This window comes from Hordeum vulgare, chromosome 1H, assembly GCF_904849725.1.
Source record: "Hordeum vulgare subsp. vulgare chromosome 1H, MorexV3_pseudomolecules_assembly, whole genome shotgun sequence".
Lineage (NCBI taxonomy): Eukaryota > Viridiplantae > Streptophyta > Magnoliopsida > Poales > Poaceae > Hordeum > Hordeum vulgare.
Genome location: NC_058518.1, coordinates 345,621,999 through 345,640,721, shown reverse-complemented (window position 1 = coordinate 345,640,721; position 18,723 = coordinate 345,621,999). Strand labels below are relative to the sequence as shown.

General features: G+C 47.6%; 1 protein-coding gene across 1 annotated transcript; it reads right to left on the bottom strand.

The window, feature by feature from the left end:
• Window positions 1–2,374: 2,374 nt before the first annotated feature.
• Window positions 2,375–3,484, bottom strand: LOC123410735 (probable glutathione S-transferase GSTU6). Its single transcript, XM_045103681.1, has 2 exons — window positions 2,966–3,484; window positions 2,375–2,866 (listed from the first exon to the last, which is right to left on the bottom strand). Exons 1-2 carry the CDS (start codon window positions 3,296–3,298, stop codon window positions 2,513–2,515), a joined length of 687 nt encoding a protein of 228 aa, XP_044959616.1. The 5' UTR covers window positions 3,299–3,484; the 3' UTR covers window positions 2,375–2,512.
• Window positions 3,485–18,723: the final 15,239 nt, after the last annotated feature.

The following is an 18,723-nucleotide window of genomic DNA, read 5'->3' as shown; positions in this document are numbered from 1 at the left end:
CAAAGAAAAGAAGAAAAAAAAGGAAAGAGGGAGGTGGGAAGGAAGAGGAGGACTCCTCCTTCCCAGACCGAATTGGATGAGGAGTCCTGCTCCACCCTTATGGTCGGCACACCCTTGGGGCCCTTGTGCCCCAAGGCTAGCCCCTCCCCTCCTATATATATTGGTGGTTTAGGGTTTGTTGAGACACAACTTTGCCACGCGCAACTCAAGCCTATTCCACATAGTTTTACCTCTAGATCGGATTTCTGCGGAGCTCTGGTGGAGCCCTGCAGGAGTAGATCATCGCCACCACCGGAGCGTCGTCACGCTGCCGGAGAACTCATCTACTTCTCTGTCTTGCTTGCTGGATCAAGAAGGTCGAGATCGTCATCGAGCTGTACGTGTGTTGAACACGGAGGTGTCGTCCGTTCGGCGCTAGATCAGAATGGATCGTGGGACGGATTGTAGGACGACGATGATTTGAATCACGAAGCTATACCACTACATCAACCGCGTTTCTTAACGCTTCCCGCTTAGCGATCTACAAGGGTACGTAGATCTAATCTCCTCTCGTAGATGGAGATCACCATGATAGGTCTTCGTGTGCGTAGGAAATTTTTTGTTTCCCATGCAACGTTCCCCAACACCTCAATCTCGTCGTCCCAGGTAGTCGCCAGCTTCCCTGGGAGATCAAGCCTTCACCCTCCAACTCAAACAACCGTGCCTCCGAGACGCGGGTTGACATCCAGTCACCCTGGATCCCCCTCGCGGGAGCGTTCAGGCGCTTGAGGAGGACCCACACGACCCCCTCTTGGCCCGCTCGGCCTTCGACGTCGCTCCCTTCGACATGGTCGGCGGCGGAGAGGTGCGAGACGGCGGTCGATGCAGACAACCTACGACTCTTGTCTTTGGTGGCAACTGGCGGAAGCGGAGACGAAAAGAATCTGGTCCCAGGACGCGGTTCCCTCTCTCCCTCTTCCGTCCCGAGCCTTAAATACCCAACGACAGGATTCCCCATCGAGCACATCGCCAACCCAAGGAGGATCTGTAGTATCCCGACGTTCACGCGCATTGCATCGTGAAAGCGACATTACACATGCGAAAATCGAGGCGTCACCCCCACTACTTCCACTACCCGCGTCTCCGCCGAAACCACCGCCCCCGCGCGCGCTCCCTCGATTCAAAAAATCGCGAAAAATCCGTCCCACCTCATATCCTGAATGGATCCCGTATCCATGGCGCGTGACGAGGTGAGCCGAATGATCTTTTCGCTCGTCCCCCTACAGGACCCCAATCACTCGGGAAATCAATGAAGACGACCCGATCATCCGTTCCTCAATGCAGATGGGGATCCGTCCCCGCTCTCCAATTGAGCATGTGGAGTTCCAAACTCTCGTACGCCCAACTCATGGAATCTATCTTCCCGAAAGATAGTCCATCACCGCTGACTGCATACGTACCCGTATGACTGGATAGTCGGAATTCGTCGCTCTTGAATCTGTGGAGGTTTGCCGAAAGTCCGAATGCCCAGCTCCGAGCTACATCCCATGAATCTCCAAGACACCGAACACATCGAAGGAATTCATTCACTCGGTCTGCAAAACCTCAATCGATTCATGTGCTACTGATGGAGTTGTACATTAGGGGTAGGCCTACGGTCCTGCTTCCTTAGGCCCACGTAGGACCCCTTATGGAGATAAGTGTCCTTAAAGTCACTGTTGAAGCCTCGACCTCATTCGGTTCAGCAACCGTCACTCGGCTTGCTCAGAGTCACTCAGACCACCTTGTGTGAATCAGACGCATTACGTTAGTCGGACTACAACAAGGTAAAGGCACCGAAGAGACAACAACGACTAAAGACTTAATCCATCACATGAAGTGCAGTGAAGACTCACGTTACTAGTAACGCCAAAGGTTAAAGCTGCCATTTCTAGTAACTTCTCTTTTTATTAGCATTGATTGCCTAGTAATGAAGCTCGGTCGGTCGAGACAGCTATTATATAAGCGACTCTGAGGCTCCAACTCAAGGGTTCAACACTTTGTATTATTTTCCACCTCCATAAGAAAACACCAGCCTCAGAGCTCGACACGTAAGGCCGTTACCATTTCCGAATGGGGCCTGAACTCATAAATCCGAATGCATCAGATGTGCCTAGTTAGACTTCACCCTTCGTTCGTACCCCTGAATACTATTATCAGGGTCATTCCCACGAAATGGACGCTGAGGCTAAGAGTGGCCGCCGACGGTGGGGAGGCCTCGGGCTCTCTCTTTCTTAGTGGGGCTCTCTCTCCACGTGTTTCGTCTTGAAAAGGAAGCTATGGACGCCATTCGCGAGTCATTTTTTTTAGGTTCCGAGTCATGATTTAAGTATTATTGTCGATGATCTTCCTTTCGTTTATGTAAACATTGTGACACTTAATAAAACTTCGTGGATTGTTTAAGAAAGGAAAAGAAACAAAGTTTGCTCAAGAAAATAAAAAGGAAAAGAAACAAAACTAAAGTCCAAACCGCCGACAGCGCTTCCACACTCTCCTAATCAAGGAACGTCTGCAGAAACTCGAGCACCTTATCGACATCTTCAGGCAAGACACCCTTCGCCGCATCCGCCATCCTGAAATGCTCAGCCCACGCGGCCAGGGCCGGCGTCCTCGCGGAGTCCATGAGTTTGACGCCGATCATCTTCTCGATCACCACGAACCACCCCAGGTAGCTGCCGAGCACAACGTCGACGAACCCGATGCCGTCGCCGCCGAAGAACGGCTTGCCCCCGGAGCAGCCCTCGAACGCGCCTTCCAGCGTCTCCATCGCCGAGATGGCCCGCACTGCCGCCTCCATCTTCTCCTCGGTCTTGCGGGCGAACAGGATCGTGAACCACGGCGACCCAACCTGAAGCACATCCATTCCTTCGAGCTTAATTACATTCACGCAAGAACCGAGCAAAGAGCGCGAGGTGGAGGGGATGGCGATGCGTCGTGTAATACTTACCTTGTCGTCGACGTAGGCGGCCCAGAATCGGGCGGTGGCGCGCTCGAGCGGGTCGGCGGGGAGGAGGCTCGGGCCGGTGCCGCGCCAGGCCTCGTCGATGTACTGCACAATGACCTGCGACTCCGGGATGGGCTTGCCGTTGTGGATGAGGACGGGCACCTTCTTGTGCACGGGGTTGGAGGCCAGGAGGAGCTCGCCCTTGTTGTGGAGGTCTTCCTCGACGTACTCGTAGCTGATCCCCTTGAGGTTGAGCACGATCTGCACTCTGTTCACGAACGGGCTGTCCCACACGCCTAGCAGCTTCACCTCGTCTCCTCCTGCTGCCGCTGCCATTGATAGACCGTGGCTCGGCGCTTGGATCTCTGGGTTCTTGGGATGTGTTGTGCTGGTGATGGGATCTTGGATGCTGAAGCCTTGGACTAAAGGCGTCTGGTTATAAACGAGTGAAGGTTTCGGAGTTCGGGGAGTTCAGTGCTGCGGTTAGATTGTTTAATTCGAAGTTTTTTTTATATGTTTGCTGATCAGGTCGGTTAATCATAGATCGTGGGCTCGTGGCAATCGAGTGAATGGATGTGCCAACTGCAGATTAGGTACATCGTCGGTTAATCATTTAGGTCCAACTTTTCTTTGGAAAACAAGAAGAAAAGCGCCGGTAGGTACCGTGCTGCACACATCGGATCATCAAAGAGATGTGCGCCTGCTGGAACTGTCGTGCAACGTCCATGTAAACGCATCTTCACATATGATAGCTTCTCACATGGTTGGGAGTATAATGATATCCCAAACTCATTGGAATTTAAGCTCTAGATGCACATGTTTCTCTGGGCGCGCAACTCACGGTAGGTCGATATGCGGGCGGTGCTGCCTCCGCTGCCAACAACCTCCTCCACTCCTCTTCGTCGGCAACCTCCTTACTCCTCTTTGCCGGCAACTCGACGGATCCTACCGTTGTCTAATTCGTTGAGCAACTCGTTGAAGACAACGATGGTGTCACGCACCTCATCCGCTCCTCGTCGATGTCGTCATTGGCCAGCCCGCGGCCTCTCGCATCGTCCTGTGTATGAGAGTGAGGGGGAGATGTGGGAAATGAGAGAGAAAGTGAGAGAGAGAGAGAGAGATATGGCCGAGAAGTGGATGGAGGGGGCGTATAGTGTTGGTCGTTCGCTAGCATATCAGTCCAGTAAACGACTTGGGACAGATGAAGTTTTGTTGATTTTTGCTAGTAGGTCTTTGGCCTAAAACCCAATTAAAATCTAAAATTCTCATGGTCTATGTGAATTGGCTGTATATGTGATGTGAGTGGGATTAATGTTCAGTCCTATATCGTTAGTTGAGAGAAAGTTACACCACCTTATAAGTGTTGGGGAACGTTACATGAAAAAGAAAATTTTCCCTACGCACACGAAGACCTATGATGGTGATGATCATCTACGAGAGGAGATCAGATCTACATACCCTTGTAGATCGGTAAGCGGAAAACGTTAATAACGCGGTTGATGTAGTGGAACGTTTTCGCGATTCAAATCGCCGTCGTCCCACGATCCGTCCCGATCTAGCACCGAACGGACGACACCTCCGCGTTCAACACACGTACAACTCGATGACGATCTCCGCCTTCTTGATCCAGCAAGAGAGACGAAGAGGTAGCTGAATTCTCCGATAACACGACGGCGTGGCGGTGATGATGGTGGATCTACTCCGGCAGGGCTTCGTCGTGCCGAACCGATCTAGCTATGAGGTGTCACGAAGTAGTGGAGGGAGAGAGGTTTGCACAAAGGCTTGAGTTGCAAAAACCCTCTCAAACCTCCACTATATATAGGAGGAACCAAGGGGTGGCTGCCTTGCCTCCTACTCTAAGTAGGAGGGGTCGGCCGAGCCAAGGAGGAAGGTCTCCTCCTCCAATTCGGTTTGGTGGAGGAGTCTTTTCCTTCTTTTCCACCTCCTTCCTTTTTTTCTTTCTTTTTCCTTTATTTTTGCCTTGGCCGAAATAGGCTTATTGGGCTGGCCTCACCAGCCCACTAAGGGTTGGTGCGCCACCCATGGGCCTATTAGGACCTCTCCCGGGTGGGTGGCCCCTCCCGGTAAAACCTCGGAACCCATTCGTCACTCCCGATACTTTATCGGTAATGTCCGAAATCTTGCCGGAAGCCAAATGCAACAATCCTATATATCAATCTTTGTTTCCGGACCATTCCGGAGACACTCGCGATGTCCGGGATCTCATTCGGGACTCCGCACAATATTCGATTACCAACATGAATAATTCATCTATACCGGAAACGTCACCGAATCTTAAGTGTGCACACCCTGCTGGTTCAAGAACTATGTAGACATGACCGAGACACTCTCTGGCCAATATCCAATAGCGGGACCTCGACTTCCATATTGGATCCTACATATTCTACGAAGATCTTATCGGTTGAGCCTCTATGTCAAGGATTCACACAATCCCATATATTATTCCCTTTGTCATTCCGTATGTTACTTGCCCGAGATTCAATCGTTAGTATCCCCATACCTATTTCAATCTCGTTACCGGAAAGTCTCTTTACTCGTTCCTTAATACAAGATCCCGTGACTAACTCTTTAGTCACATTATTTGCAAGGCTTGTTTGTGATGTTGTATTACCGAGTGGGCCCCGAGATACCTCTCCGTCACATGGAGTGACAAATCCCAGTCTTGATCCATGCTAACTCAAAAGACACCTTCGGAGATGCCTGTAGAGTACCTTTATAGTCACCCAGTAACGTTGCGACGTTTGATACACATAAGGCATTCCTCCGGTGTCACTGAGTTACATGATCTCATGGTCATAGGAATGAATACTTGACATGTAGAAAACAATAGCAACAAAATGACACGATCATATGCTACATTCAGAGTTTGGGTCTTGTCCATTACATCATTCCCATAATGATGTGATCACGTCATCAAGTGACAACACTTGTCTATGGCTAGGAAACCTTAACCATCCTTGAATAACAGACTAGTCAAACAGAGGCTCACTAGGGACATCGTTTTGTCTATATATCCACCCATGCACTTATGTTTCCATTCAATACAATTATAGCATGGATAATAGATGATCATCTTGAAACAAGAAATATAATAATAACTATTTTATTATTGAATCTAGGGCATATTTCCAATAGTCTCCCACTTGCACTAGAGTCAATAATCTAGCTTCACATCTCTATGTGATTTACAACGTAATGAATCTAGCAACTATACAACTCTGGTGTTGATCATGCTTGGCTCGTGGAAGAGGCTTAATCTTAGGATCTTCAACATTCAAATCCGTGTGCACTTTGCAAATATTTATGTCCTCCTCCTTGATGTAATCGCGGATGGCGTTGAAGCATCGCTTTATGTGTCTGGTCCTCTTGTGAAACCTTGGTTCCTTGGCTAGAGCAATGGCACTAGTGTTGTCACACGATAGATTGATTGGATCCAGTGCACTTGGCACTACTCCAAGATCTGACATGAACTGCTGCATCCAGACACCCTCCTTAGACGCCTCTAAGGCAACTATGTACTCCGCTTCGCATGTAGAATCAGCTACGACGCTTTGCTTGGAACTGCATCAGCTTACCGCACCCCCCTTAAGAATAAATATGTATCCGGTTTGAGACTTAGAGTCATCTGGATCACTGTCAAAGCTTGCATCAACGTAACCCTTTACGACGAGCTCTTTGTCACCTCCATAAACGAGAAACATTTCCTTAGTCCTTTTCAGGTACTTCAGAATATTCTCGACCGTTGCCCAGTGTTCCACTCCTGGATCACTTTGAAACCTGCGTGCCATACTTATGGCCAGGCTGACATCCGGCCTTGTGCACAACATTGCATACAAGATAGACCCTATGGCTGAAGCATAGGGGATGACACTCATCTTTTCTCTATCTTCTGCAGTTACTAGCATTGAGTCTTACTCAACTTTATACCTTGTAACACAGGCAAGAAGCCCTTCATGGATTGTTCTATTTTGAACTTCTTCAAAACTTTATCAAGGTATGTGCTTTTGTGAAAGAGCTATCACGCGCCTTGACCTATCTCTATAGATCTTTATGCCCAATATGTAAGCAGCTTGTCCCAGGTCTTTCGTTGAAAAACTTTTATTCAAGTAATCCTTTACGCTTTCCAAAAACTCCACAATGTTTCCAATCAACAATATGTCATCCACATATAATATTAGAAACGCTATAGAGCTCCCACTCACTTTCTTGTAAATACAAGCTTCTCCAAAAACTTGTATAAACCCAAACGCCTTGATCACCTCATCAAAGCGTTGATTCGAACTCCGAGATGCTTGCACCAGTCCATAAATGGATCGCTGGAGCTTGCACACCTTGTCAGCATTCTCTGGATCGACAAAACCTTCGGGTTGCATCATAACAACTCTTCCTTAAGAAACCCAATAAGGAACACCGTTTTGACATCCATCTGCCAGATTTCATGATTAAAAAATGCAGCTATTGCTAACATGATTCGGACGGACTTAAGCATTGTTACGGGTGAGAATGTCTCATCGTAGCCAACCCCTTGAACTTGTGAAAAACCCCTTTGCCACAAGTCGAGCTTTATAAATGGTCACATTACCGTCTGCATCCGTCTTCTTCTTAAAGATCCATTTGTTCTGAATAGCCTTGCAACCTTCAGGTAATACTTCCAAAGTCCATACTTTGTTTTCATACATAGATCATATCTTGGATTTCATGGCTTCTAACCATGTGTTGGAATATGGGCCAACCATTCCTTCTCCATAATTCGCAGGCTCGTTGTTGTCCAACAACATGATTGACAAGACAAGATTCACGTACCACTCCGGAGAAGTACGTGCTCTTGTCGACCTGTGAGGTCCGACAGTAACTTGATCTGAAGCTTCATGATCATCATTATTAGCTTCCTCTTCAACTGGTGTTGCCTCGATAGAAATTTCTTTCTGCCCCGCGCCACCATCTTGTTAAAGCGGAGGTTTCGCAACCTCATCAAGTTCTATCTTCCTCCCACTCAATTCTTTCGAGAGAAACTCTTTCTCAAGAAAAGCTTCGTTCTTAGCGACAAACACTTTGCCCTCGGATCTGAGATAGAAGGTATACCCAACTGTCTCTTTTGGGTAACCTATGAAGACGCACTTTTCTGCTTTGGTTCCAGCTTTTTAGGCTGAAGCTTTTTGACATAAGCATCACATCCCCAAACTTTAAGAAATGACAACTTTGGCTTCTTGCCATACCATAGCTCACATGGTATCGTCTCAACGGATTTTGATGGTGCCCTATTTAAAGTGAATGGAGCTGTCTCCAATGCATAGCCCCAAAATGATAATGGCAAATTGGTAAGAGACATCATAGGTCACACCATATCTATTAAAGTATGATTACGACGTACGGACACACCATTACGCTATGGTGTTCCAGGCGGTGTCAACTGTGAAACAATTCCACATTGTCTTAAGTGAGCACCAAACTTGTAACTCAGATATTCACCTCCTCAATCAGATCGTAGGAACTTGATCTCCTTGCTACGATGATTTTCAACTTCACTCTGAAATTGTTCGAACTTTTCAAACGTTTCAGACTTGTGCTTCATCAAGTAGATATAGCCATACCTACTCAAATCGTCAATGAAGGTGAGAAAATAACGATATCCACCGCGTGCCTCTATGCTCATTGGTCCACACACATCAGTATGTATGATCTCCAATATATCACTTGCATGCTCCATTGTTCCAGAGAACAGAGTCTTAGTCATCTTGACCATGAGGCATGGTTCGCATGTGTCAAGTGATTCAAAATCAAGTGACTCCAAAAGTCCATCAGCATGGAGTTTCTTCATGCGCTTAACACCAATATGACCTAAGCGGCAGTGCCACAAGAAAGTGGCACTATCATTGTTAACTTTACTTCTTTTGGTCTCAATGTGATGGATATGGGTGTCATCACAATCGAGATTCAGTATGAACAAACCCCTCACATTGGGTCCATGACCATACAAGATATTACTCATGTAAATAGAACAACCATTATTCTCTGACTTAAATGAGTAATCGTCTGCAATAAACAAGATCCAGATATAGTGTTCATGCTCAACACATGCACTAAATAACCATTATTTAAGTTCATAACTAATCCCGATGGTAACTGAAGTGGGACCGTGCCGACGGTGATTGCATCAACCTTGGAACCATTTCCCACACGGAGAGTCACTTCATCCTTCGCCATCCTTCGTTTATTCGGCAGTTCCTGTTTCGAGTTGCAAATGTGAGAAACAGAACCGATATCAAATACCCACGCGCTACTATGAGAGCTGGTGAGGTACACATCAATAACATGTATACCATATATACCTTGTTTGGTGTTGGCCGCCTTCTTATCGGCCAGATACTTGGGGCAGTTGCGCTTCCAGTGACGAGTCCCCTTGCAATAATAGCACTCAGTTTCTGGCTTAGGTCCAGCCTTGGGTTTCTTCGTTGGAGTGGAAACAGATTTGAAACTATTCTTGGAGTTACCCTTCTTGCCTTTGTCGTTTTTTCTTCAAACTAGTGGTCTTATTGACCATCAACACTTGATGTTCTTTCTGGATTTCTGACTGAGCGACTTTCAGCATCGCAAATAACTCGTCGGGTGACTTATTCATCCCTTGCATGTTATAGTTAAACACAAAGCCCTCATAGCTAGGTGGCAGTGACTGAAGAATTTTGTCAGTGATAGCTTCTTGCGGGAGTTCAATCCCCAGCTCAGCTGGACGGTTAGAGTACCCAGACATTCTGAGCACGTGTTCACTTACAGATGAATTCTCCTCCATTTTGCAAGCACAGAACTTATCGGAGGTCTCATTCCTCTCTATCCGGGCATTCTTCTCAGAGATAAACTTCAACTCCTGGAACATCTCATATGCTCCATGACGTTCAAAACGTCTTTGAAGTCCCGGTTCTAAGCCATACAAAACTGCACATTGAACTAGTGAGTAGTCATATTTACGTGCCTGCCAAGCATTCAAAACATCTTGGTCTGTCATAGTGGGTGGTGCATCACCTAGCCCAGCATCAAGCACATATTGCTTTTGGCCAGCTTAGAGGATAAGCCTCAGCTTTCGAGCCCAGTCAACAAAGTTTCACTAACTGAAGTCCAATCATCACGTGAGTTCAGTATAGTTTCAGTGGTGAACGTCTCCATGTTGATCATATCAACTATATGATTCATGCTCGACCTTTCGATCTCTTGTGTTCCGAGGCCATGTCTATACATGGTAGGCTCGTCAAGTTTAACCCGAGTGTTCCGTGTGTGCAACTGTTTTGCACCCGTTGTATGTGAACGTTGAGTCTATCACACCCGATCATCACGTGGTGTCTCGTAACGACGAACTGTTGCAATGGTGCACAGTCGGGGAGAACACAATTTTATCTTGATTTTTTAGTGAGGGATCACCTTATAATGCTACCATCGTCCTAAGCAAAATAAGGTGCATAAAAGGATTAACATCACATGCAAATCATAAGTGACATGATATGGCCATGATCTTGTGCTTCTTGATCTCCATCACCAAAGCACCGACATGATCTTCATTTTCACCGGCACCGCACCATGATCTCCATCATTGTGCCGCCATCAAGGTCGCCATGCTATCTATGCTATTACTACTAAAGCTACTACCTAGCAATATAGTAAACGCATATGCAAGCACAATAGTTAGTTTAAAGACAAACCTATGGCTCCTTCCGGTTGTCGTAGCATCGACATGCAAGTCGATATTTAACTATTACAACATGATCATCTCAAACATCCAATATATCATATCATATCTTTGGCCATATGACATCACATGCATACCATGCAAAAACAAGTTAGAAGTCCTCTAATTTGTTGTTGCATGTTTTATGTGGGTGCTATGGGTATCTAGTATGATCGCATCTTACTTACGCAAAGCCACAACGGTGATATGCAAATTGCTATTTAACCTTCTCCAAGGACCGCCTCAGTCAAATCTGATTCAACTAAAGTTGAAGAAACAGACACCCGCCATTCATCTTTATGCAACAAGTTGGATGTCTGTCGATCAAACTGTTGGCTAACGGTGGCAGCCCGATGTTGACGTTCCAAAAGATTCCCTTTCCTTTCCGTTTTCGTCCTGTGGCTTATTTTATTTGTCGCATCATCATCGCATCATGCGCATCATCAGCATTGCATCGATATCTCTGTTGCCACCAGTTTTCAAAACTTGCATCCGTTGTTAGTTGCCGGTTCTCGTCGTTGTCCGTTCTGAGCCCGACCGCACCCGCACGCGCCTGCGGAATCATTCAAATCTTGTTTTTAAAATGTGTGTAAAACTTTCTCTGATTGGCGTCAGATTTGACGTGCGGTCGTATTTTAATATAACTAGGCAGCCTGTCAAATTTCGTCGCGATCGGAGTTCGTGTGGTACCCAAACGGTCGACCGTAGCGGCACCGTATTCGGTCTATCGTCGGACGTGTCCCGGTGTTTTAAACTCGTCGCCACGCCGCCCGTTTTCCCTCTCATCTCCGGACATCCACTCTACACGGCCACGTACCCATTCTCGCGTGCGGATTCGTCCGAATCAGACCGCACGGTTGGGTCCAGAACGCGATTCCGGTTAACCTAGCCCCCCTTTGCCTATAAATAGACCCATCCTCCTATTTTTTAGGCAGCCACCCCCTTTGCCTCGAAAACCGCGCCACCCCTGAAAACCCTAGCCGCAGCCTCTCTCCCCACCAGCCTCGTGGGCCCGCCGAGCCCATCTGAGGCCCGCCCGGGCCCGAGCCACCGCCGCCCCCGTTCTGCCTCCCGTGCCCGCGCCTCCAGCTCCCTGCTCCCGAGGTGTTCCGCGCCCGGCTCGCCGCCGCCTGCTCGTCTCACCGCCGCCGCCTCCCTCCGGGCTCCGGCCGGAACCCAATGGAGTTGCCTCGCCGGACCACCAGGTCGAGCCCAGCGCCCCCTGCTCCTTCTTCCTTCCCTCCCTTCTATCTCTGATGTTTTCTCCCTCTCTCTGTCCCGCAAGGGAAACCATGGCCGCCGGCCTCTACCAGCGCGACGTCGCCGGCGAGCCTCGTCGCGAGTCCGGACCAGCCGGGATCTGGTCTTCCCCGCTGCCGCGAAGGCCTGCCTGCTGGAACTCATCCCCGTCCGCCTGCAGCGAGGTTGCATCGAGCCGCCGCTCGTCGATCAAGGAGGATCTCGATCCCGCTCGCCCGTTGACCGAGGGCACCACGTGGGCCGGCCAGCCGCCTCTCCGGTCGGGCCGCGCTAGATGCGGCGCATCGCCCCAGCCTCCCGTGTGCCTCCTCCTGTCCTCCCGGCCCAACTCGCCCTCTCCTCCGACATGGGCCAAGGCCCGCGAAGGTGTGCCCCGCAGCCCCTCGATTTTCCGCCTGAGCGTCTTTTAGTTGCCTAGCGCCCAAGTCTGGTTAGACCAGTTAGCAGATTTAGGCCCAGTAGTTTTTTTAGGATTTCTCGGATTTAATTAAATTCCAGAAAATAGACGAATATTAGAACGCATGTAGTTTTATTTCCGTAAGTCGGATCGAGGCGTATTGTATATGGTTTTGGCATAGAATTTCGCGTAGAATATGATTATCCAACTTGCATAATTGTTTGACGTCATTTAGCGTGTGGGATGCCTAGAATAACGTGCTGTTTTAATAGGATACGCCCCGTATTTAATTTTCGCGCAAGTCCGGATTGCTCGTATGCCGTAGTAGAAGTGCCCATGTTTTAGGAACCTATTTTCCATGTATTTTAGAGTGGTCATTGGTATTTTTGCGTGTAGGGGTTGCCGCTAGTTTATTTTCCCGTGTATATGTTATTTCTCGCATTTTCGTGTGGCATTAGTTTGTTGTGCAACCCCACATATTTCATATTTTTCCGGGGTAGAAAAATCCATGGGATTTTTCTGTGCAATTAGTTTTAGCTTTTGAGCAAGTTAGTTCGCGCGATATTTTGCCATGTTGCCCTCTTGTCTTTTTCGTAGGATTTATTTCGTGCTCCGGTTGATTAAGTTGTCAACTAGGGAGTTGTTCTTGGGTGTTTAGACTAGCCCCTGGTATTTTTGGTTGCAATAGAAATGCATGTTTAGGTGTGGTTTGCTTGCTCTCAAGTTGCTAGAAATAGTGCTGATTTGGAGGAGCTGAAATATATCTAAGTCTGGAATCTGTTATATTTTGTTGCTGTCTTGTCTTGCTTGTATCTTTTGATTTGTAGCTCTTTTGAGGTTGGTCCAATGGAGTTAGTTGTAGCCCTTGTGTTTCTCTAGCATGCTGTAAATTTTCATGCCATTTGGAGTCCTGTAGCTATAGGTTTTGCTGCTTTCAATATGGCTTCAGATCAAAAACTGCACTTTGATGAGGTGTAATTTTCACTAAGTCTGAAATAGTGTGTGAGATGCCCTTTCGTGTCTTTTTTTCCTAGTGTTCCTTGTTGTCATGTTAGTTGTTGTTATTTGTTTGTTGTAGTACTTCTTGCCCTCTTTCGTGTCATGTCTTGGTTGATTATATTTGAGTTTTGTAGCTCGTAGTTGTGGGGTGTAGAAAATGCTATGTGGCTGATTTTGGTAGATTGTAGTCAGTTCTTGTTTTGCTCGTAGTTGTTGAACCGTAGCTCCGATTTGATCATGTCCTACATGAAACTTGCTTAGAATCTTGTGTAGTTTCATTTTATCTTGCTGGTTGTATGTTTTGAAGTGCTCGTGACCGTCGTTGCACACATATTGCATTCATGCCATCATATCTTATGGTGCTTGTATCTTTTGTTCCGTAGCTTCGTTGGAGATGTTCTTTATGTGTAGATTGCTTGCCATGACGCGTAGAATCACGTGAACCTATTTGTTTGCTGTTTAACAACTAATTAAATGTGTTAGTTCAGATCTGGACAGAATTGTAATTTAACATGTGAGGTCGTTTCGGAGATGCTATGTGTCATTTCCGACCTCATTTAAAATGCCTAGATAGGTAGATTAATTACGCTTCACCTCTTGCCATGTTAACCCACATTTAATATTGCCGTGTACCTAATCGGGATATAACTAAATAATTAACATGGAGTTTCGTCAATATGCAACTCGTTGCATATTGAGCTTCACTTAATGTGTAGTGTTTGATTGTTGTGTTTGTCATGCCTTGCATTAGACCGTTCATGCATCATGTGTGTCTTGCATCGTGTGGTGAATATCGTGTGTTGATTCTTGTTTCCGGTTTCCTTCGTCTCGTTAGAGTTCCGCAAGCGTGTCGGAAAGTGAGGACCCGTTCGACTACGTCGGTTCGTCTGCTTCACGGAGTCATTCTTCTTGCAAGCGGGATCTCAGGCAAGATGACCATTTCCCCATATACCATTACTATCATTGTCGTCTTAGTATTACCATTTCTATCGACTATGTCTCGTTGCCTACCACATGTTAAATATCAGCCTCTCAACAATTCCATGAAAACCTTCAACCTGTTCAACCTAGCAAACCACTGATTGGCTATGTTACTGCTTGCTTAACCCCCTGTTAGTGTTGCTAGTTGTAGGTGCAGTTTCTTCCATGTGAAAACATGGGTTCCTTGTCATATCACCATATTAATGCTATTAAATTTAATGCACCTATATACTTGGTAAAAGGTGGAAGGCTCGGCCTTTCTAGCCTGGTGTTTTGTTCCACCTTTCCCCCTTAGTTTCGGCTACCGGTGTTATGTTCCATAATTGAGCGCTCCTAACACGATCGGGGTGTTATGGGGACCCCCTTGATAATTCGTTTTAGATTAAAGTTGGTCTGGCAAGGTCCAACATTGGTTTACATTTTCCCAACATAATAATTTGATAATACTGAAATGCATAGGGAGTTAGCGCTACCCGAGGAGTAATTCTACATAATACAGGGGGGGCTAGTGCTGATGGTGTTGGTCCCAAACGGTCTGCCTACGGGGCCACCACGGGGAAACTCGAGGTTTGGCACCCGTAGCTAGTTCCATCCGTCGTGTCTTGAGAACGAGATACGCGGCTCCTATCGGGATCGTCGACACGCCGGGCGGCCTTGCTGGATTAGTTTTACCTTTGACGAGATATCTTGTGCATGGGGATTCCGGTGATGCTTTGGGTAATCTCAGTGTTGAGGTTTTCCACTAAGGAATCCGACGAGATTGCGAGTTTCGTGATCGAGGATTTTTATGCGGCTTGTGATAATTTGTGATGGACTAGTTGGAGCACCCCTGCAGGGTTAAATCTTTCGGAAGCCGTGCCCGCGGTTATGTGGCAACGTGGAAACTTTGTTTAACATTGGTTCTAGATAACTTGAAGTTATTTAATTAAAATATGCCAACTGTGTGCGTAACCGTGACTGTCTCTTTCGTGAGTTCCTTCTCCGATCGAGGACATGGTGGGGTTATGTCTGGCGTAGGTAGGTGTTCAGGATCATTCATTTGATCATCAGTAGTTCACGTCCGTTATGCATAGATCTTCCCCCCTCTTATTTCTTGTACTCGTAAGTTTAGCCATCAAATATATGCTTAGCCGCTGCTGCAATCTCACCACTTAACCATGCCTCACTGAATAAGCTTTGCTAGTCTTGATACCTTTGGAAATGAGATTACTGAGTCCCCAGTGGCTCACAGATTACTACAACACCAGTTGCAGGTACAGGTAAAGGTTACTCGAAGCGAGCACGTTGATTGTTCATTTGGAGTTGCTTCTTCTTCTCCTTCTTCTTCTTCTTCATCGATCTAGGATGGGTTCCAGGCCGGCAGCCTGGGATAGCAAGGATGGACGTCGTTCTTCTTTTGTCGTTTGTTTTCGTCCATAGTCGGACCCTGCTCTTAGTCTTGATGATTATGTAATGTACTGCTGTGACTCTGATGTAGCTTGTGGCGAGTGTAAGCCAATTCTATATTTATATCTCTTCTTTTCAGTACATGTACTTGTAACGATATCCATTCTTGCGACACGACGAGATGCGCTTCTATCCCTGAAGAGGCCTTCGTGCCAAATTGATGATAGGGTCGCATCTTGGGCGTGATAGTAATGTAGCATAAATTCAAAATTTTCCTACGCCATATTCAGATCTTCCTATGGAGACACCAGCAACGAGAGAGGGGTGAGAGCATCTTCATACCTTTGAAGATCGCTAAGCGGAAACGTTGCTAGAACGCGGTTGCTGGAGTCGTACTCGCGGCGATTCAGACCGCGGTGTGATTTCGATCTAGTGCCGAACCACGACACCTCCACGTTCAACACACATGCATCCCGGTGACGTATCCCGCACCTTGAACCAGCAAGGAGGAGGGAGAGGTTGGGGAAGATCTCTGGCAGCACGACGGCGTGGTATCGATGGAGAGACGAGGTCTCCCTGCAGGGCTTCGCCAAGCACCGTGGGAGAGGAGGAAGAAGAAGAGCAGGGCTGTGCCGAGAGAGAGATGGAATACCGTGTCTCCGATGGCCAAAACCCCCGCTATATATAAGGGGAAGGGACGGTGGCGCCCCCTTTAGGGTTTCCCCCTTGAGGGGGGGTGGCAGCCCTAGATGGGGGGAGGGGTGGCGGCCAGGAGGGGAGGAGGGGGCGGCGCACCCCCTGGTGGGCCTTAGGCCCACCCGCCCTAGGGTTCCCCCCTTCCCCCACTTAGGCGCCATGGGCTAGGTGTGGGGGGCACACCAGCCCACACCGGGGCTGGTTCCCCCTCACACTTGGCCCATGTAGCTTCCTGGGCTGGTGTCCTCTCCCGATGGGCCTCCGGAACAATTCCGGTGGTCCCGGTACTTTGCCGGTGGTGCCCGAAACATTTCCGGCGTCCAAACCATCCATCCTATATACCAATCTTTACCTCCGAACCATTCCGGAGACCCTCGTGACGTCCGAGATGTCATCCAGGACTCCGAACAACCTTTGATAACCTCGTATTACAATTCCCTATAACCGTAGCGTCATCGGACCTTAAGTGTGTAGACCCTACGGGTTCGGGAGGCATGCAGACATGACCGAGACACCTCTTCGGCCAATAACCATCAGCGGGGTCTGGATACCCATGGTGGCTCCCACATGTTCCACGATGATCTCATCGGATGAACCACGATGTCAAGGATTCAATCAATCCCGTATACAATTCCCTTTGTCTGTCGGTATAGAACTTGCTCGAGATTCAATCGTCGGTATGCCTATACCTTGTTCAATCTCGTTACTGGTAAGTCTCTTCACTCGTTCCGTAGCACATCATCCTGTGACTAACTCCTCAGTCACATTGAGCTCATGATGATGTTCTACCGAGTGGGCCCAGAGATACCTCTCCATCACACGGAGTGACAAATCCCGATCTCGATTCGTAACAACGCAACAGACACTTTCGGAGATACCCGTAGTGCACCTTTATTATCACCTAGTTACGTTCTGACGTTTGATACTCCCAAAGCACTCCTATGGTATCCGGTATTTGTACAATCTCACGGTCGAAGGAAAAGACACTTGACATTAGAAAAGCCTTAGCATACGACAACACGATCTAGTGCTATGCTTAGGATTGGGTCTTGTCCATCACATCATTCTCCTAATGATGTGATCCCGTTATCAACGACACCCAATGTCCATGATCAGGAAACCATGATCATCTATTGATCAACGAGCTAGCCAACTAGAGGCTTGCCAGGGACACATTGTGATCTATTTATCCACACATGTATTACTGTTTCCTGTTAATACAATTATAGCATGAACAATAGACGACTATCATGAACAAGGAAATATGATAATAACCATTTTATTATTGGCTCTAGGGCATATTTCCAACATAAACTGGTCTCTCGTAAGATAACGAGTAAGGATGGTCTAGGCCGCTTCAATCCAACAATACCGCCGAATCAAGAAAACAGTAAGGAGGGCAGAAAATTGAATATCAACACCCACAAACTCTTTCGTGTTCTACTCGAGATATCATCTACGCATAAACCTAACTCATGATGCCACTATTGGGGAATGTTGCATGGGAAACAAAAAAATTCCTATGCACACGAAGACCTATCATGGTGATGATCATCTATGAGAAGGAGATCGGATCTACATACCCTTGTAGATCGCTAAGCGGGAAGTGTTAAGTAATGCGGTTGATGTAGTGGATCGTTTCCGTGATTCAAATCACCGCCGTCCCACGATCCGTCACGATCTTGCACCGAAAGGACGGCACCTCCGCGTTCAGCACACGTACAGCTCGATGGCGATCTCCGCCTTCTTGATCCAGCTAGAGAGATGAAGAGGTAGCTGAATTCTCTATCAGCACGACAGCGTGGCGGTGATGATGGTGGAGCTACTCCGGCAGGGCTTCGCTGTGCTGAACTAATCTAGCTGTCACGAAGTAGTGGAGGGAGAGAGGTTTGCACAAAGGCTTGAGGTGCAAAAACCCTCTCAAACCTCCATATATATAGGAGGAACCAAGGGGTGGTTACCTTGCCTCCTACTCCAAGTAGGAGGGGTCGTCCGAGCCAAGGAGGAAGGTCTCCTCCTCCAATTCGGTTTGGTGGAGGAGTCTTTTCCTTCTTGTCCACCTCCTTCCTTTTTTTCTTTTTTCCTTTATTTTTGCCTTTGCCGAAATAGGCTTATTGGGCTGGCCTCACTAGCCCACTAAGGGTTGGTGCACCACCCATGGGCCTATTAGGTCCTCTCCCGGGTGCGTGGCCCCTCTTGGTAAAATCACGGAACCCATTAGTCACTCCCGGTACATTACCGGTGATACATCCATTTTGCATCATGCTTTCATGTTGATATTTATTGCTTTTTGGGCTGTTATATTAC